Source organism: Panthera uncia, assembly GCF_023721935.1.
Source record: "Panthera uncia isolate 11264 chromosome C1 unlocalized genomic scaffold, Puncia_PCG_1.0 HiC_scaffold_4, whole genome shotgun sequence".
Classification (NCBI taxonomy): domain Eukaryota; kingdom Metazoa; phylum Chordata; class Mammalia; order Carnivora; family Felidae; genus Panthera; species Panthera uncia.
This window is the reverse complement of record NW_026057585.1, coordinates 26,978,411-26,999,470: the sequence shown is the minus strand read 5'-3', so window position 1 is coordinate 26,999,470 and position 21,060 is coordinate 26,978,411. Positions and strand designations below refer to the sequence as shown.

Here is a 21,060-nt window from a genome sequence, read left to right as displayed (position 1 = left end):
CCCCGGTTTCAAATATATTTGGATGGGTGGTAGACTTACCAATTTTATTTCTTTGACTCTTACCTATTTTATTTTATTTTTAAAAATACAGCAAGGGCACCTGGGTGGCTCAGTTGGTTGAGCGTCTGACTTCAGCTCAGGTCATAATCTCAGGGCTCGTGGGTTTGAGCCTTACATCGGGCTTTGTGCTGACAGTGCAGAGCCTGCTTCAGATTCTCTGTCTCTGTCTCTTTCTCTCTCTTTGCCCCTCCCTCACTTGTGCGCTCTCTCTCTCTCTCTCTCTCTCTCCCTCTCCCTCTCCCTCCCCCTCACTCTCCCTCACTCTCCCTCACTCTCAAAAATAAATAAACATTAAAAAAAATTAAAAATATAGCTAAAGTGTTTTGGAAAATACTACATGTGCCTCTGTTGTTTTTCACATAATGTTATATTATGTGATACCTCCATAATGTTTTATATAATGCAGGTTTATTTTAACTATTGTGATTTTTCTGTTATCTCAGTATTTCATAAAGTATTTTTACATTTATCCTATTGACAGACATTAGGTTGTTTCTATTAAATTCACACAATTTTTCAAAATTGGAGTTCTGAATAAAACAATTGCATCATAGATATTGTAAGTTTATGTATGTCTCTTTTTAAATTTGCAGTTAAAAAGAGAAGTGTTTGGTTTTAAATCATCTCTTTCTAAGCACCAGATGAGTAGTTTGTCAAACAAGGAAGACAATTACATTGGCTGCTGTGAGGCAAATAAAATGTTGATTTCAGAATTGAGGTATGGCTTTCAGATGCTGAAGTTGTAGCAAATACAGTGTTTTTTTTTAAATTGGCAGTTAAATTAAAATCCTTAATTGAGAAGATGAAAAATATATAGAAAAATTCATCGAGTATTAAAACAAACAACTGTATTTCCACAACTAAGACTTGATTCTTCTTAACATTCTGTGATATTTTTTTCAAATGTGTTTAAGTAAAACATAAAACATTACAGGGTGGATAATACCCATTGATCTTTCCCACTAGTCTCATTCTCCTCTTAAGAATACACCATCATGAACTGGGTACGTATTCTTCCATCCATTTTGTGTATGTTTACATTCACACATACATGCAAAATATATATGCTTATATTGTTTGCAATTTTGCTTTTTTACTCAGAATTATTTTTTAAATTCATACATGTTGAGGTGGGTAGTTAGAGTTACCAATCAATGGGTGGATTAGTGTAGGTAGTTTTAATAGCTGTATGAGAGTCTGTCCTAGAACTGTGTCACCTAGAACTGTAGTTTTCTTTTGTTACAAACAGTGCTGCAAAGTACATACCTTTATGTGTTGCCTTATACAATATGCCAGAGTGTCTCTAGTGTATATTCCTAAAAGTGAAAGTGCTGGGTTATAGCATGTGTACATTATTACTTTTACTAGGTACTATCAAGTTTTTAAAGTAGCTGCTCCAGTTTACATTCCCATCAGTGGTATATAAGAATTTCTACATCCTGCCCAAGAGTTAACTAATATCAGAGTTTTAAAATTTTTGCCAACTTGAAAGGTAAAAATGGTGGGAGATATTTATATAGATCTTTCTAATAGTTTTTGGTGTATTTTGTTTTGTTCCAGGATTAAACTTGCAATAAAGGAGGCAGAAATTCAAAAGCTTCAGGCAAACCTGGCCTCGAATCAGTTATCTCAGAATCTTATTGCTTGTAATGACAAACAAGAAAGTGGCAAATTAAATAGTGTAGAGACAGAACCGGTAAAACTAGGAGGTAATCAATTAGGTGAGTGTGTTAAATTCTTTTTTTAATTTTTTTTAATTTTTTTTTTTAATTGATTTTTGAAGGAGAGAGATGGAGCATGAGCGGGGGAGGAGCAGAGAGAAAGGGAGACACAGAATCCGAAGCAGGCTCCAGGCTCTAATGCTGTCAGCACAGAGCCCGTCGTGGGGCTCGAACTCATGAACCGTGAGATTATGACCTGAGCCAAAGTCGGACACTCAATCGACTGAGCCACCCAGGCGCCCCTAAATCAAATTCTTTAATTCTAAGTTGTTTATGATAGTTTTTTAGAGAAATGGATTATCAGATGTTTAGTTTGTATTATCAGTAATCTGTTATTACTAGTTATGGGTTGGTAAGATGGCAAGAATTTCAAAATTGTTGAACTTTGCATTATTCTTTAAAAATGATAAAGCTACCCCTGGGTGGCTCAGTCAGGTAGCGTCCAACTCTTGATTTCGGCTCAGGCCATGATCTTACGATTTGTGAGTTTGAGCCCCATGTTGGGTTCTCTGCTAACAGTACAGAGCCTGCTTGAGATTCTCTGTCTCCCTCTCTACTCCTCCCTCTCTCTCAAAAACAAATTTAAAAAAACATCAAAAAATGTAGTTTACTGAAGTAAAATTTACTAGTAGGATACATCCATTTAAAATAACAGAGTTTGAAATGTTTTGTCAAATGTATATTTTTTCATGTTTATACCCTTGTAACTATCACCACAATTAAAATATCTAACATTTCCATCAGAAGACTTACAAATGACCAACAGACACATTAAAAAAGTGTTCAACATCACTGATCATCAGGGAAATGCAAATCAAAACCTCCCTAAGACATCACCTCATACCTATCAGAATGGCTAAAACCTAAAACACAAGGAATAACAAGTGTTGTTAAAGATGTAGAGAAAAAGCAACGCTTGTGCACTGTTGGTGGGAGTGCAAACTGGTGTAGCCACTGTGGAAAACAGTATGGAGTTTCCTCAAAAACAAAACCAAAAGCACACTGTATATACACTGTATGTTAGCTAACTTGGCAATAAATTGTATTTAAAAAAAAATTAAAAATCACCATATGATCCAGTAATTCCACTACTGGGTATTTACCCAAAGAAAACAAAAATATTAATTCAAAAGATACATGCACTCCTATGTTTATTGTGGCATTACTTACAATAGCCAAGATATGGAAGCAACCTAAGTTTCCACTGATAGAAGAATGGGTAAAGAAGATGTGGTGTGTATATATGTGTGTGTGGAATATTACACACACTGGAATATTACTCACCCATAAAAAGAAATGAAACTTTGCCTTTTGCAACAGCATGAATGGACCTAGAGGATACAATGCTAAATAAAGTATATCAGACAGAGAAAGACAAATACCATATGATTTTATTCATATGTGGAATTTAAGAAACAAACCAAATGAACAATGAAAAACAGACCAAAAAATCTCTCTTAAATATGGAGAACAAACTGGTGGCTGCTAGACTGGAAGTGGGTGGAAGAAAGAGTAAAATAGATAAAAGGGTATTAAGAGTGCACTTATCATGATGAGCCCTGAGTAATGTGTAGAAATGTTGTATTACCATATTGTACACCTGAAGCTAACATAACACGCTATGTTAATTATACTGAAAATCAAATACAAAAAAAGCCATTTTCCTAAGGATCCCTTATACTCCTTAATTTTCTTTGGGTTCAATTCTGTCTTTAACTTTTCTTAAAATGAAAGCTTAGATTATTGATTTTAAACCTTATATAAGTATTTAAGGGTATAAAATACTTCTCTTTAGGCAATGCTATACCTGCATCCCACTAATTTTTATATATTGCATTTTCATTTTATTCACTTCAAAATATCTTATAATATCTCTTGTGTGTATTTATTTCCAAATATTTAGAATTTTCCAGGTGTCCTTTTGTTATTAGTAGTGGACATTAAGTTGTTTCTAATAACCTAATTCATGAATGAACCTGATTTCAGTTCTTAAAAATGTTTTGAGATTTAGTTTATTGGCCAGCATATGGACTATCTTGATGATTGTTTTAAATGCACTTGAAAAAATTGTGTATTCTGGGGACTATTGAGTAGAGTGAACTTCAATCATATTAAACTTATTTATAGAAGCTTGAGTCTTCTTTCCCCCTAGTGATTTTCTGTGTACTTGTTCAATTACTGAGAAAAAAATCTTGAAATCTTCAGATATGTATGTGAGTTTGTTAATTTATCCTTTTAGTTCTGTGAGTCTGAACTCTGCTTTACCTAAAATTAATATAGTTACTCTATCTGGGGCACCTGGGTGGCTCAGTCGGTTAAGTGCCCGACTTCTGCAGGTCATAATCTCACGATCCATTGAGTTTGAGCCCCGGGTCGGGCTCTGAGCTGATAGCCCAGAGCCTAGAGCCTGCTTCGAGTTCTGTGTCTCCCTCTCTCTGCCCCTCCTCTACCCCTGCTCACACACTGTCTCTCTCTGTCTCTCTCAAATATAAACAGACATTTAAAAAAATGTGTTAATATAGTTACTTGAGCTAATTTTTTATTGGTATATAATTGACATATAATATCATATTAGTTTTAGGTGTATGTCATAATGATGTGATATATGTGTATATTTTGAAATGGTAACCACAATAATAAGTCTATGTAACATCCGTCATCACAGATAAGTAACAAATTTTGGGGAGGGATGAGAGTTTTTAAAATCTACTCTCAGGGTACCTGGGTGGCTCAGTCAGTTGAGCATCCGACTTCGGCTCAGGTCATGATTTCATGGTTCGTGAGTTCGAACCCCACGTCAGGCTCTGTGCTGACAGCTCAGAGCCTGGAACCTGCTTCAGATTCTGCGTACCCCCACCCTCTCCGCCCCACCCCTGCTTGTGCTCTCTCTCTGTCTTTCAAAAATGAATAAACGTAAAAAAAAATTTTTACGATCTACTCTCAACAAGTTTCAAATATATAATATTATTGACTCTAGTTACCATGCTGTATATTATATCTATACCCAGGAGTTGTTTATCTTATAACTGAAAGTTTGTACCTTTTGACCACATTTGTTTGTTTCATTTGTTTCATTTGTTTGTTTGTTTTTATATTTCACATATAAGTGAGATCATACAGTATTTGTCTTTCTCTGCCTGGCTTTTCATTTAACCTAATGTCCTCAAGGTTCATCCATATTGTCACAAGTAAAAAGATGTCTTTTTGGGGCGCCTGGGTGGCTCACTTGGTTGAGCGTCTGACTTCGGCTCAGGTCATGATCTCATGGTTTGTGAGTTCGAGCCCCACGTTGGGCCCTGTGCTGACAGCTCAGAGCCTGGAGCCTGCTTCAGATTCTGTGTCTCTGTCTCTCTCTGCCCCTCCCCTGCTCATGCTCTGCCTATCTCTCAAAAGTAAATAAACATTTAAAAAAAAGTCCTTTTTATGGCTAAATAGTATTTCTCTGTGTGTGTGTGTGTGTGTGTGTGTTTATGCTACCTTGTATTTATCCATGCATCTGTCAGTGGATGCTTAGATTACTTCCGTGACTTGGCTATTGTAAATAATGCTGCAATGTACATATGAGTGCAGATAGTGATTTCATTTCCTTCAGGTAAATATTCAGAAGTGGAATTACTGCATATGTGGTAGCTCTATTTTTAATTTTTAAAGGCAATTCCATATTGTTTTCCATAGTGGCTCTACCAGTTTACATGTTCACCAACAGGGCACAAGGGTTCCCTTTTCTCCACATCTTCACCAACGCTTATTTCTCATCTTTTTGATGATAGTCATTTTTGTAGGTGTGAAGTGATACCTCATGGTGATTATGATTTGCATTTCTTTGATGATTAGTGGTGTTGAACATCTTTTCATGTGTTTATTGGCCATTTGTATATCTTCTTTGGAAAAATGTCTTATTTAGATCTTCTGCCCATTTTTAATTGGTTTTTTTTTTTTTTTTTTTTTTGCTATTGGGTTATATGAGTTTTTATGTATTTTGGATATTAATCCCTTATCAGATATAGATTTACAAATATTTTCTCCCATTCTGTAGGTTGTCTTTTCATTTTGTTGATGGTTTCTTTTGCAGTACAGAAGCTTTTTACTTTGATATAGTCCCACTTGTTTATTTTTACTTTTTTGCTTTTGCTTTTGGTGTTGAGTCCAAAAATTACCATCACCAGGACTGATAGATCTAAGAGCTTTTTACTTATGTTTTCTTCCAGAAGTTTTATGTTTTAGGTTTAATATTCAAGTCTTAAACCATTTTAAGTTGATTTTTGTCTACTTAAGATAGTGGTCTAGTTTCATTCTTTTGCATATGGCTGTTCAGTTAACCCAACACTGTTTATTAAAAAGACTGTCCTTTCCCTATTGTATGTTCTTGACTCCTTTGTTGTAAATTAATTTACCTTTATTTTGAGAGAGAGGGAGGGAGGGAGGCAGGGAGAGAATGAGGAGGGGAAGGGCAGAGAAAGAGGGAAAGAGAGAGAATCCCAAGCAGGCTGCATGCTGTCAGTGCAGAGCTCAATTTAGGGCTTGATCCCACGAACCGTGAGGTCATGACCTGAGCTGAAATCAAGAGCTGGACAACTGACTGAGCTACCCAAGCACACCATATGTCTGTTTTTAATGCCAGTACCATACTGTTTTGATTACTATGGTTTTATAATACAGTTTGAAATTAGGAAGTGTGACGCCTTCAGCTTTGTTTTACTTTCTCAAGATTACTTTAGCTATTTGGGGTCTTTTGTGGTTCCATATAAATTTTAGGATTGGTCTTTTGTTCTATAAAAAAAAATGCCATTGGGATTTTGATGGGGTTGAATTAAATCTTTAGATTTAGGTAGTATGGAGATTTTCACAGTATTAATTTTTCCAGTCCATGAACATGAACTATCTATTAATTTGTGTCTTCAGTTTCTTTCATCAGTGTCTTATAGTGTTTAGTGTACAAATCTTTCCCCTCCTCAAATTTATTCTTAGATATTTTATTCTTTTTGGGTTAATTATAAATGGGATTGTTTTCTTAATTTTCTTTCTGATCATCACTCCAGCTGTGTTTGATTAGAGTTTTCCTGGTATGACTTTTTTCATCCTTTTAGTCTGCATTTTTTATAGATAAAGTGAGTTTCTGATAGAGAGCATATAATTGGTTCTTGCTTTTATATTCTAACATTTTTTGCTCATTCAGTGGAATGTTTAGACACATTTAATGCAACTATTGGTCTTTTTTGGGTTTAAGTTTATCATCTTGGTATTTGTTTATTATTTATTCTAATGGCCTTTATTCATCTTTCCTGCCTTCTTTTAGATCAATTATATTTTAGTATTCTATTTTTTTTAAATCTTCGCTATTGATTAACTATGCTTCTTTACTTTCTTAGTGGTTGCCCTACTGGTTAATATATGTATCTTTAATTTATCATTGTCTGTCTTCAAATATGATTGGTTTCTTGCAGGAGGAATGACAGCAGAGAGAATTAGCTATCAAAGTGATTAGAGAGAATAGGGAAGAGAGTGATGGTGTTATTAGCAGAGTGAATGCTAATTATTAGAGATGTTGATAAATATGTCATAAGTTCTCTTACATCAAAGAGTATAGAACTAATGATAGCCTAGAAAGTGAAATATTAGGGATATGGAGAACTGATAGGAAATGGCTACTTGTGCTGCCCTCGAAGAAGGCATAGTGCATCTCCACTTACTTCCATACCTCTGTGTGTTCTCATGCAGTCATATATATTATCCCTCTTTAAAGCACTCCTGAAAGCTCAGTTACTTTTAGGTGGGAGTAGGTTTATATATTTATAGTGGAGAAAAGTATATATTCAAACAACTACCTTTGATAACCCTCAGTAGTTTTAAAAAAGCATCACTGAATTCTCATGAGCTAGTTTAGAGTAGGAAGGATTCCCAGTTTTCAGCTTTTGAACTTGCATCTATATACAATAAATAAAAATATGCTCTAGAGAAATTTTATGATTAACTTCAGTTTAAGGAAATAATGATTTTTTAACAATGATTTTTTTAAACAATGGTTTTTGTTTTTTTTTTTTTTTTGCAATGTTTTCTATCTGAAATACAGGGATTTTTATAGGTGGAGAAGGACTCTTTTTGGTATTAAGGAATAGTCTGGAAAAGTGAGTGACTCAGAAGTTATTCCTACTTTGTTATGTACTTCATAATACAAAGTATGTTACTTGCCATGTTCCTTCATTACCTCTTCCTTAAAGTACATCTCATTCTCTGTTCCCTTTAGTATTCTTTAGATAAGAAATTAAACTTTATTTATGATTAAATCTTTCAACATTGAAATAGGGTTTTTTTCTGTAAGTTTTATACAGAGGAATTTTCCTTTTATGTTTGTCAGCAGAAAGAATAAAAGACCAAAATCAACATACTGTGAACAAGCAATATGAAAGAGAAAGGCAAAGACTTGCTTCTGGAATAGAAGAACTACGTACTAAGTTGATGCAAATAGAAGCTGAAAATTCTGATTTGAAGGTTAACATGGCCCACAGAACTAGTCAGTTTCAGCTGATACAAGAGGAGCTGCTGGAGAAAGCTTCAAACTCCAGCAAACTTGAAAGTGAAGTAAGCTTGAATTAGCTGTTTATATGTACTAACTTTGGAGACAAAAAAAAGGTAGAGTTTTATAAAAGTTGTATGTGTAAGTCCAGATTTATACATCAAAAGGAATTAATGGTACCACATCAGTTATAAATTCTTTTAAAATTATATTGGGAAACCTTCTGTTAAAAGTAAGAAATTACTCTTTAGTGGCTGACAGGTCTCAGATATGGTGGAACTTGTATTGTATTGCAGTCTGTTATTTCTTCCAAGTATAAGTTAATATGGCCAGGGGCACCTGGGTGACTCAGGTTAAGCATCCAACTTCAGCTTAGGTCATGATATTGTGGCTTGTGAATTTGAGCCCCACATCAGGCTCTGTGCTGACAGCTCAGAGCCTGGAGCCTGCTTTGGATTCTGTCTGTCTGTCTGTCTGCCCCTCCCCTGCTGTGCTTGTTCTCTCTCTCTCTCTCTCTCTCTCAAAAAAAAAAAAAAAAATGAACATTTAGGTTAATATGGCTAATACACATTTATAAGTAAAGAACTTGGATTATATAATTGGAAGAAAAGGAGTGATAATAGAGGATTTTGATTGTTAGCAAACAGCAGAATCACCTAGGAAGCTGGTTAAACATGTAGATTTTTGGGTACCATTCCAGTGATTCTGATTCAGTAGATTTAGTCCATGTAAATCTAAATTGTAGCCATTAGCTTACTTAGAAAATATCCTAGTACCCAGTGCTAATATCATCGTCAATGGGGAAAAACAGAGCTTTCCCCCTAAGGTCAAGAACAAGAGAGGAATGTCCATTCTCACTGCTGTTATTCAACATAGTATTGGAAGTCTTAGCTTCAGCAGTTAGACAACACAAAGAAATAAAAGGCATCCAAATCAGCCAGGAGGAGGTCATACTTTAACTCTTCACAGATGACGTGGTACTCCGTATGGAAAACCCAAAAGATTCCACCAAACAAGTGCTAGAACTGATCCATGAATTCAGCAAAGTGGCAAGATATAAAATCAATGCACAGAAATCGGTTGCATTCCTGTACATCAACAATGAAGCAACAAAAAGAGAAATCAAGGAATTGATCCCATTTACAATTGCACCAAAAACCAAAAAATACCTAGGAATAAAAATAACCAAACAGGTGAAAAATCTATAAACTGAAAACTATAGAAAGCTTATGAAAGAAATTGAAGAAGACACACAAAAAAATGGAAACATATTCTATACTTCTAGATAGGAAGAACAAATATTGTTAAAATGTCAGTACTACCCAAAGTAATCTACATATTGAATGCAATACCTAGCAAAATAACACTGGCGTTCTTCACAGAGCTAGAACAAACAATCCTAAAATTTGTATGGAACCAGAAAAGACCCCGAATAGCCAAAGAAATCTTGAAAAAGAAAACCAGAGCTGGAGGCATCACACTCCTGGACTTCAAGCTGTATTACAAAGCTGTAATCATCAAGACAGTATGGTACTGGCACAAGAACAGACACTCAGATCAATGGAACAGAATAGAGAACCCAGAAATGGACCCACAAATGTATGGCCAACTAATCTTTGACAAAGCAGGAAAGAATATCCAATAGAATAAAGACAGTCTCTTCAGCCAGTGGTGCTGGGAAACTGGACAGCGACATGCAGAAAAATGAACGTGGACCACTTTCTTACAACCATACACAAAAATAAACTCAAAATGGATGAAAGACCTAAATGTAAGACAGGAAGCCATCAAAATCCTCGAGGAGAAAGCAGGCAAAAACCTCTTTGATTTTGGCCGCAGCAACTTCTTACTCAGCACGTCTCCAGAGGCAAGGGAAACAAAAGCAAAAATGAACTATTGGGATCTAATCAAAATAAAAAGCTTCTGCACAGTGAAGGAAACAATCAGCAAAACTAAAAGGCAGCCGACAGAATGGGAGGAGATATTTGCAAACGACATAAAGGTTAGATAAAGGGTTAGTATCCAAAATCTATAAAGAACTTATCAAACTCAACACCAAAAAATAAAGAATCCAGTGAAGAAATGGGCAAACGACATGAATAGACACTTCTCCAAAGAAGACATCCAGGTGGCCAACCAAACATGAAAAAATGCTCAACATTACTCATCATCAGGGAGATACAAAGCAAAACCACAATGAGATACCACCTCACACCTGTCAGAATGGTTAACATTAACAAGTCAGTCAACAACAGATGTTGATGAGAATGTAGAGAAAGAGGATCTCTTTTGCACTGCTGGTGGGAATGCAAACTGGTGCAGCCACTCTGGAAAACACTATGGAGGCTCCTCAAAAAATTAAAAATAGAACTACCCTACGACCTAGCAACTGCACTGCTAGGAATTTACCTAAGGGATACAGGTATGCTGTTTTGAAGGGGCACATGCACCCCAATGTTTATAGCAGCACTATCAACAATAGCCAAAGTATGGAAAGAGCTCAAGTATCCATTGACAGATGAATGGATAAAGAAAATGTGGTATGTATATGTATACAATGGAGTATTACTCGGCAATCAAAAAGAATGAAATCTTGCCATTTGCAACTACATGGATGGAACTAGAGGGTATTATGTTAAGCAAAATTAGTCAATTAGAGGAAGAAAAATATCATATGACTTCACTCACATGAGGACTTTAAGATGCAAAACAGATGAACATAAGAGAAGGGAAACAAAAATAATATAAAAACAGGGAAGGGGACAAAAACATAAGAGATTCTTAAATATGGAGAACAAACAGAGGGTTACTGGAGGGATTGTGGGAGGGATGATGGTCTCAATGGGTAAGAGGTATTGAGGAATCTACTCCTGAAATCATTGTTGCACTATATGCTAACTAACTTGGATGTAAATTAAAAAAATGAAATAAAATATCCTAGTACTGAGATTAATAACTTTTTAAATTACAAAATTAGCACAGTCTTGTTGAAATACAGAAAGGACAAAGAAGAAAATGCCATTAATAATTCTACCACCAGAAATAGCTACTATTAACATTTTTTTATACTAATTTCAATCTTAAATGCTACTTTTAAGAAATGGGTTAGGATGTAATCCTATTTGGACATAGGACTCAGAATTAAATAACTTATGTATTACATAGATGGAACAGTCCCCTGGTCTTTCCTTCACCATTTTTCTTCTAAATTGCCGCTTATATTCAAAAGTAATTTTTAAAAATAATTTGTTTATTTCAATGTGTTTTCAGATGACAAAGAAATGTTCTCAACTTTTAACTCTAGAGAAACAGCTGGAAGAAAAAATAGTTGCTTATTCCTCTATTGCTGCAAAAAATGCAGAACTGGAACAGGAGCTTATGGTAAATATTACTGTGTGGTTACAAATTCACTGTGACTTTAATGCACTTGATTTGTGACAGCATGTTTGTTTTATTTTCATTGTTATACAGTATACCAAATAGGAAAGCATAAATTCTAGTAAATTCTTCTGATTATTTTTTTGTTTCCATATTTTTAAGTCAATAGGCTTATATATAGCAAGTTGTTATCTGTAATTTCTTATTTTTATTCTAGTGGAAGTGAAGGAAATAATGAACTTCTTTGATATGCTTTTCAATATTTTAAAATAGTTGAAGGTTTTCATTTTGTCACAATTTTTTAAAATAACCATTTAGTCTTATGTATATGTTTAGATATTTTTGATGTTTGACATATTCACTATTGTGACAGATTTAATGCTTTACTTAAGTGTTTTTATGTAAAACTTGTTCTCAGTAATATTCACATTTTTTTTGTCTTTCCTAGTCTTTATTTTTTAATATGAAATTTATTGTCACATTGGTTTCCATACAACACCCAGTGCTCATCCCAACAGGTGCTCTCCTCAATGTCAGTTATATTCTTTTAAAGTGTTTTTATATTTCTAGGAAAAGAATGAAAAGATAAGAAGTCTAGAAACCAATATCAATACAGAGCATGAGAAAATTTGTTTAGCTTTTGAAAAGGCCAAGAAAATTCATCTTGAACAGCATAAAGAAATGGAAAAGCAGATTGAAAGAGTAAGATATTATGTTTTTCCATGTAGACATAATGTATGTTTAGAATATGAATGCTGAAAAGAACCTTAACATTACTAGCTCAACTTTTTTTTTTTTTTGATAGATAAGGAAACAAAGACCTAGAAAAGTAAGTGGCAAGTAGTAGAATTAGCATCCCATTACTTCTAGATCATTTTACAATGCTTTCTTGTATAGTACTCTTGCCATTTCAGTTTTAATAATTATTTTTTGGCATGATTAAATTAAGAGTGATTTTGTAGACTCTGGTATACTAGACATAAAAATAGCTTGAAGACTGGTTGAGAGTAGAAGTGCTCTTACCATTGAGTTGAAATTAGAGTAAGAACAAGTTAAAGAAGAAGCTGTGAGACCAAAAACATAAAACTAAGTAAAAAATACATTATTTGATGGACTTAATAGTAGAATGGAACTAATAAGAGAAAAAAAATGTGAGCTTGAAACAAAGAGCAACAGACATTACTCAGTCTGAGAAACAGGAAAAAGGATCAGAGCCTAAGGGACCTGTGCAATGATGTCAGAACTGGAACTCTATACCCATTAAAACAGTAACTCCCATTTTCCCCTCCTTTCACCCCCTAGCTACTGTCATTCTATTTTCTTCTGTCCCTATGATTTTGACTACCCTAAGTATCTCATATAAGTGAAATCATACAGTGTTTGTCTTTTTGTGACTGGCTTAATTCACTTAGCATAATATCCTAGAGGTTCATCCATGTTGTGGCATACTGCAGAATTTGTTTCCTTTATAAGAATAATATTCTATTGTATGTAAATACCACATTTTGCTTATCCATTTATCTGTCAATGGACGCTGATTGCTATGGCCAGAATTTCTAGTACTGTGTTGAATAGAAGTGAGAGGGGGCAGGGTGCCTGGGTGGCTCAGTTGGTTGTGTCAGACTTCGGCTCAGATCACAACCTCACGGTTTGTGAGTTTGAGCCCTGTGTCGGGCTCTGTGCTGACAACTCAGAGCCTAGAGCCTGCTTCAGATTCTGTGTCTCTCCTTTTGCAGCTCCCATGCTCATGCTCTGTATCTCAATATTAAATAAATGTTAAAAAAATAAAATAAAAACAAAAAAACAAAAACGAAGTGAGAGGGGACATCCTTGTTTTTTTCTTGATCTTAGAGGAAAAGCTTTCAGTCTTTCACCAATTGAGTAGGATGTTAGCTGTGGGTTTTCCTTTTTCTTTTTTTAGTGTTTGTTTATTTTTGAGAGAGAGAGAGTGAGAGGGGGGGGGGGGGGGGTGCAAGAATGGGGGAGGGGCAGAGAGAGAGAGACAGAGACACAGAATCCAAAGCAGGCTTCAGGCTATTAGCTGTCATCACAGAGCCCCACGCAGGGCTCCAACTCACGACCTATGATATCATGACCTGAGCCGAAGTTGGACACTTAACTGACTGAACCACCCAGGGGTGCCCCGCTGTGGGTTTTCCATAAATGGCTTTTATTATATTAAGGTAGCTGTCTTTTATTCCTATTTTGTTGAATGTTTTTCTCATGAAAGGGTTTTGAGTTTTGTCAACTTTTTTCCTGCATCAATTGAGATGATCATGTGTGGGGTTTTTTCCTTCATTTTTTTGCTATGGTACATTACATTGATTTTTAAAAATGTTTATTTATTTATTCTCAGAGAGAGAGAGAGAGCAATGAGCAGGGCAGGGGCAGAGAGAGAGAGAGAATCCTGAGCAGCCCTCGTGCTGTCTTCTGCACAGAGTCTGACGTGGGGCTTGATCTTATGAACCTGAGCCAAAATCCAGTTGGATGCCCAACCAACTGAACCACCCAGGTGCCCCTGTTGATTGATTTGTGTATGTTGAACCATGCTTGCATTCCAGGAATAAATCCCACTTGATCATAGTGGGATTTTTTTTTTTTTTACTACACTGCTGAATTTGGATTATTAGTATTATGTTGATTTTGGCATTATAAGGGATATTGGTCTGTAGTTTTCCTTTAGTGTCTTTGTCTGGTTTTGGTATCAGGTTAAAACTGGTATCAGAATTAGTTAAGGAGTGTTCTCTCTTCCTTAATTTTTTTGGAAGGGTTTGAGAAAGATTGGTATTCTTTAAATTTTCACTGGTGAAATAATTCATTGAAACTATCAGGTTCAGGGCTTTTCTTTGTTGGGAGATTTTTGATTACTGATTTAACCTCTTTACCAGATATAGATCATTCAGATTACCTATTTTTGCATGGTGTAGTCTTTGTAGGTTTTGTATTTCTAGGAATTTGTCCATTTCATCTAGATTATTCTATTTGTGGGCATACAATTATTCATAACACTCTCTCATGATCTTTTTTCTTTCTGTATAATTGGCAGTAACATCCCCACTTTCGTTTCTGATTTTGGTAATTTGGACTCTCTGTTTTTTAATCTACTCAGCTAAAGATTTGTCAATTTTGTTTACTTTTCCCAAGAACCAACTTTTCGTTTTGATATTCTTTATTCTTTTTCTGTTCTCCATTTTGTTGATCTTTACTGTAATCTTTATTATTTCCTTCCTTCAAGTAGCTTTGGTTTTAGTTTATTCTTTTTCTGATTCCTTATGTTTTGAAGTTAAGTTATTGACTTGAAATCTTTTTTGATTTTTAATGTAAACATTTATAGCTATAAATTTACCCATTAGCACTACTTTTGCTGGGTCTCTTAAGTTTTGGCAAGTTGTGTTTTTGTTTTCATTTGTCTCCTAAGTGTCTTCTAATTTCTCTTGTGAATTCTTTGACTCATTCGTTGTTTAAAAATCTGTTTAATTAATGCCACAATTTTGTGACTTTTTAAATTTTCCTTTCATTATTCACTTCTAATTTCAACTGGTTGTGGGTTGGAGAATATACTTTGTATGATATCTGTCCTTTTAAATTTGTTGAGACTTCAATTTGTGGCCTAACACGGTCTATCCTGCAAAATGTCCCCTGCACACTTGAGGAGAATGTATATTCTGGTTTGGGGTAGAGTGTTCTGTATATGTCTATTAGATCTAGTTTATTGTGTTAAAGCCTGTTTCCTGATTAATGTTCTGTCTGGTCTTCTATTATTGTGAGTGGTGTATTGAAGTCCAACTATTTTTTTAGAACTCTGTTTTTCCCTTCAATTCTGTCAATTTTTGCCTCATATATTTTAATGATCTGTCATTACATGAGTAAATTTTATAGTTGTTATATCTCACTCTGTTTTGAATCTTTTAGTAATATGTAATGTCTTTCTTTGTCTCTTATAACCTTTTCTGATTTAAAGTCTATTTTGTCTGATATTTGTGTAGGTACTCCTGCTCTCTTTTATTATTTGCATGGAGTATCTTTTTCCATCCTTTCACTTCTAACATGTTTGCATCTTTGGATCTTAAGTGAGTCTCTTGTAGACAGCATATACAGTTGACCCTTGAACAACATGAGTTTGAACTACATGGATCCATTTATTTGTGGATTTTTTTATAGCAGTACTGTAAATGTATTTCGCTTCCTTATGATTTTTTTAAGAACATTTTTCCCTGGCTTACTTTAAGAATACATGTAACATGTAAGATACATGTAAGATACATGTAACACACAAAATATGTGTTAATCAACTGTTTACGTTATTGGTAAGGCTTTGATTAACAGTAGGCTATTAGTAGTTACATTTTTATGGAGTCAAAAGTTATACACAGATTTTTTTTTTTTTTTTAATGTTTATTTTTGAGACGGAGACAAGAGTGCAAGCAGGGGAGTGGCAGAGAGAGAGGGAGACAGAATCCGAGCAGGCTCCAGGCTCTGAACTGCCAGCATGGAGCCCAATGCAGGGCTCGAACTCAAAAGCTATGAGATCATGACCTGAGCAGAAGTTGGACGCTCAACTGACTGAGCCACCCAGTCACCCAGAAGTTATACACACATTTTTTACTGCACAGGAGAGCAGGCCTCCTAACCCTATATTGTTCAAGGGTCAGCTGTAGTTGGATCGTGTTATTATCCATTCTGCCAGTCTCTGTCTTTTGATTGGAGAGTTTAATCCATTTACATTTAAAGTAAATACTGATAGGGGGTGTTTTACTTTTGTCATCATGTTATTTGTTTTCTATATGCTTTATAGTTATTTTGTCCTTTCTTTCCTACATTACTGTATATTTTTGAATTTAGTTGATTTTTTTGTAGTGAAATTTTAAAATTCTTTTCTTATTTCCTTTTTTGAATTTTGTATTGCTATTTTTTTGGTGTGGTTGTCATGAGTATTACATTTAACAATCTAAAGTTACATTATTCTAATTTGAATTTATACCAGCCTGACTTAAGTAACATACACAAACTCAGTTCTTTTACAGCTCCATTTTCACCTCTTTCTATTGTCGATGTCACAGAATTACTTCTTTACATATTGTGTACCCTAAAACATAAGCTAATGATTCTTTCAAATGCATTAGTCTTTTAAATTACGTAGAAGAGGGGCGCCTGGGTGGCTCAGTTGGTTAAGCAGCCGACTTCGGCTCAGGTCATGATCTCACTGTCTGTGAGTTCGAGCCCCGTGTCGGGCTCTGTGCTGACAGCTCAGAGCCTGGAGCCTGTTTCAGATTCTGTGTCTCCCTCTCTCTGACCCTCCCCCGTTCATGCTCTGTCTCTCTCTGTCTCAAAAATAAATAAACGTTAAAAAAAAAAATTTAAATTATGTAGAAGAGTTGTAATTACAAGTCAAACTTATACTAGTTTTTACACTAATTTTTTTAATCCTTTTTTATAATTTTTTAAAGCTTATTTCTGAGAGAGAAAGAGTATGAGCTGGGGAGGGGCAGATACAGAGGGAGAGAGAGAGAGAGAGGCTCCGCACTGTCAGCACAGAATTAACACGGGGCTCACACTCACAAACTGTGAGATCATGACTGAGTTGAAATCAAGAGTCAGATGCTTAATGACTGAGCCACCCAGGCTCATCCCTAATTGTTTTTTTTCTTTAAATATATTAGTCTCTTAAATTCTATAGAAAACAAAAAATGCAATTATAAACCATTGTTGGAGTAATACTAGCTTTTATAATTGCCCATGCAGTTATCTTTATTGAGATTTTTTATTTCTCCATATGGCTTTGAATTACTGTCTAGTGTCCTTTCATTTCACTTTGTAGAACTCCCTTGAGCATTTCTGGTGAGGTGTATCTAGTGGTCACAAACTCCCTCCGCATTTATTTCTCTGGGGATGTCTTAATTTCTGCCTCAAAAGGACAGTTTTGCCAGATAATAGGATTCTTGGTGGACATTTTGTTTTTTGGTTTCTTTTTTTTTCAATATATCAACATATTGTCTTTGGGCTTCCAAAGTTTCTGATGAGATCTGCTTGTAAGTTTATTGTGGATCCTTTATATGTGATTATTCACTTATCTCTTGCTGCTTTCTAGATTCTTTGTCTTTTGAGAGTTTGATTATAATGTGTCTTGGTGTTCCCTTCGAGTTCCTCTTTCTTGGAGTTGAGATTTTTGGATGTTTATATCCATATCTTTCATTAAATTTAGACATTTTCAGTCATTATTTCTTCAAATATTCTTAATGTCCCTTTTTCTCTTTCTTCTCCTCCCATGATCTGTGTTTAGGTCCACTTGATGGTGTCCCAACTGGTCCTTTAGGCTCTGTTCACTTTTCTTCCATCTTTATTTGTTCTCCCTCTAATTTGTTGTTTGATTATTTTCATTTGAATGTTTTCACAGTTCCTTGGTTTTTATATTTTGTATTTAGCTTTGTTCTGCCATGTTTTCATTATATATGTGTACATGTGTTTATATATATATGTATATATCACATACATAATTTTTTACATGTGTGTGTAATATACACATATATTCATATACACATATCAGTAATCTCCTATTTTGTCTTCACAAAAGTCTTTTGAAAGTTTGATAACACCAATTATTGATGAAGTTGTGGGAGTGAGAATCTTACATGTTTCTTTTTTTTTAAATTTTTTTAAATGTTTGTGTATTTTTGAGATAGAGGGAGAGACACTGTGTGAGTGGGGGAGGGGCAGAGAGAGAGAAAAAGACAGACAGACAGAATCCGAAGCAGGCTCCAGTCTCTGATCTGTCAGCACAGAGCCCAATGTGGGGCTGGAACTCACTAGCCATGAGATCATGACCTCAGCCAAAGTTGGACACTCAACTGACTGAGCCACCCAGGCACCCCAAGAATCTTATGTATTTCTAATCAAAACATAAATTTAGATGCACTTTGAAGAGAAATATCTAATGAAATTGGAAATGTGGAAAGTCCACTTCTAGGTGGTCTATTCTAAAGAAACTAATACATGTACATAAAGAGACATGTACACAGGATGTTTTGTAACATTGTTGTGATGGTGAAAAATAGAATATCAGACTGTTCTTGAGTAGAAGACAAGCTGTAGTTTGTTGTTACAGTGGAGTACTGTACCATTATAAAAAGCAATGAACTAGGGGTGCCTGGGTGGCTCACTTGGGTAAGCTTTCAACTCTTGATTTCACCTTAGGTCAGGATCTCATGGTTCATGGGATCAGGCCCTACATCAGGCTCTGCACTGACAGCACGGATTCTGCTTGGGATTCTCTCTCCCTCCCTCTCTGCTTCTCCCAACCTTGTGTGCACACACTTTATCTTTCTCAAAGTAAATAAACTTAAAAAAAAAACAAAAACAATGAACTAGATCCACATATGCATGCATGGATAAATATCCAGGGATAATTAGCTAAACAATATTGAGTGAAAAAACCAAGTTGCTAAAACTTGCAGAAGTATTGATATTGTTTATGTAAATTTTCAAAACAGAAATACATTACATATTGTTCATAGACCTACATATGTAGTAAAAGCACAAAAAACATTTGTGAGAAACATACCAGAGAGTGATAGACCAATTTCAGTAGTAGAGTTGACCTTCCAATAACATAGGGGTTAGGGGCACCAACCCCCTGCACAGTCAAAAATGTGGATTCAACTTTTGACTCCCACAAAACTTGACTGCTAACAGCCTAATCTTGACCAGAAACCTTACTGAAAACAAAATAGTCAGCTAACTCATATCTTGTAGGTTACAGGTATTGTATAATGTATTCTTAACAATCAAGCCAGAGAAAAGAAAATGTTATTAAGAAAATCATAAGGAAGAGGAAAAATGCATTTATAGTCCTATACTATAAAAAATCCTCATATAAGTCAACCTGTGCAGTTCAAAGGCCACGTTGGTCAAAGGCCAACTGTATTGATGAGGGAGGAAATCAGCTGTATTGATGAGGAATAAGACCTGGCCATGTGATTTCATTTCTTCTCTCAAGGGAGAGAAACTGAAGGAAATTCGGCAAAATGCAAAAATCTATGTAATTTCAGTAGTAATTTAACATATGAATATTGTATTCTTTTCTATATATTTAAAATGTTTCTTAATTTTTAAAAAATTATATGAAATTAATAGATCCTGTTTTTACATTTAGCTTGAATCTCAACTAGAGAAAAAAGACCAACAGTTTAAAGAACAAGAAAAGACTATGTCCATTTTGCAGCAAGATATAATATGTAAACAACATCATCTTGAATCACTAGACAGACTCTTGACGGAAAGCAAAGGGGTAAAATCATCTTTGTAAAAGTGTTCTTTAAAAGCTAATACTTTGTTTCTGTAACCTGCCTTTAATTCTAATTAAATCAATTGCTTAACAGCCCAATAGTAATGCTAAAATTAAAATATTTATACATGTACTTATATTTTTGCTACCAATCTGTGTGTTTTCAGGAAATGGAAAAGGAAAACATTAAGAAAGATGAAGCTTTGAGAGCATTACAGAACCAAGTATCTGAAGAAACAATCAAGGCTAGTATGCTAAATTTTTAAACTTTATTCTTAAATGGAGACATTCCTGTAAGCTTTTTTACTTTTCTCTATAAATTGTAAAAATTATTCAGATAAAAATTAGCAGGTAAAGATTTTACCTGACTCAGTGAACTTAGTTTCTGTAAATATATTTTCTTCAGTGTGAATTATGATCTTAATTATTTGATTGTTGGTAATCTGTTTGTGGATTCTCTAACACCCCCCCCCCTTTTTTTTGCCTTAAGAAAGATTACTTTTGTAACAGTACTTATTATTAACAGTACTTATTTTAACAGTACTGCTTATTAACATTACCAGTAAAGAATTAACAGAGAAAGTGAAGGGAGATCAATCTACAAGTAGTCCAGTTTTGCTTCTTTTTTACCAGTTCTGCTACAAGATTAATTAGGGGATAAAATTTGAATTTTTAGATAAAATACAGTTTTTGACTAGTCTGTCTTCACGGTTAAAAGCATGGGCTTTGGAGCTAAATTGACTTGATTTTGAATGCTTAGTAGTTGACTTTAACCCTCGCTGGGTTATTAAAGCTCTTTGAACTTTAACTTTTTCATCTGTAAAATACGGATAACAGTATTCTGGAAGAGGGTCACATGTGAAAAGTAAATGAAATGAAGTACATATAATGCTTAGCGTATACTCAGTTATTCCAAGTTTGGTAAGTAATTACTATATATTCAGTATTTTTCCTTTGCATTTTTAGTGTTAAAAATAGGTCCAAACATGGGGCGCCTGGGTGGCGCAGTCGGTTAAGCGTCCGACTTCAGCCAGGTCACGATCTCGCGGTCCGTGAGTTCGAGCCCCGCGTCAGGCTCTGGGCTGATGGCTCGGAGCCTGGAGCCA

The 21,060-nt window shown here is 34.9% G+C and overlaps 1 protein-coding gene across 7 annotated transcripts in view; it reads left to right on the top strand.

Moving 5' to 3' along the window:
- Positions 1–21,060, top strand: part of CCDC18 (coiled-coil domain containing 18) — a 119,303-nt gene that overhangs the window by 41,355 nt on the left and 56,888 nt on the right. For 6 of the 7 annotated variants that reach the window (XM_049618425.1, XM_049618427.1, XM_049618430.1 and 3 more), the window contains 7 exons: positions 654–778; positions 1,621–1,781; positions 8,137–8,360; positions 11,566–11,676; positions 12,244–12,375; positions 19,823–19,957; positions 20,122–20,199. In XM_049618425.1, coding sequence (XP_049474382.1) covers positions 654–778; positions 1,621–1,781; positions 8,137–8,360; positions 11,566–11,676; positions 12,244–12,375; positions 19,823–19,957; positions 20,122–20,199 — 966 coding nt within the window. The remainder of the gene's footprint in view (positions 1–653; positions 779–1,620; positions 1,782–8,136; positions 8,361–11,565; positions 11,677–12,243; positions 12,376–19,822; positions 19,958–20,121; positions 20,200–21,060) is intronic. The other variant, XM_049618429.1, reaches the window with a different exon arrangement.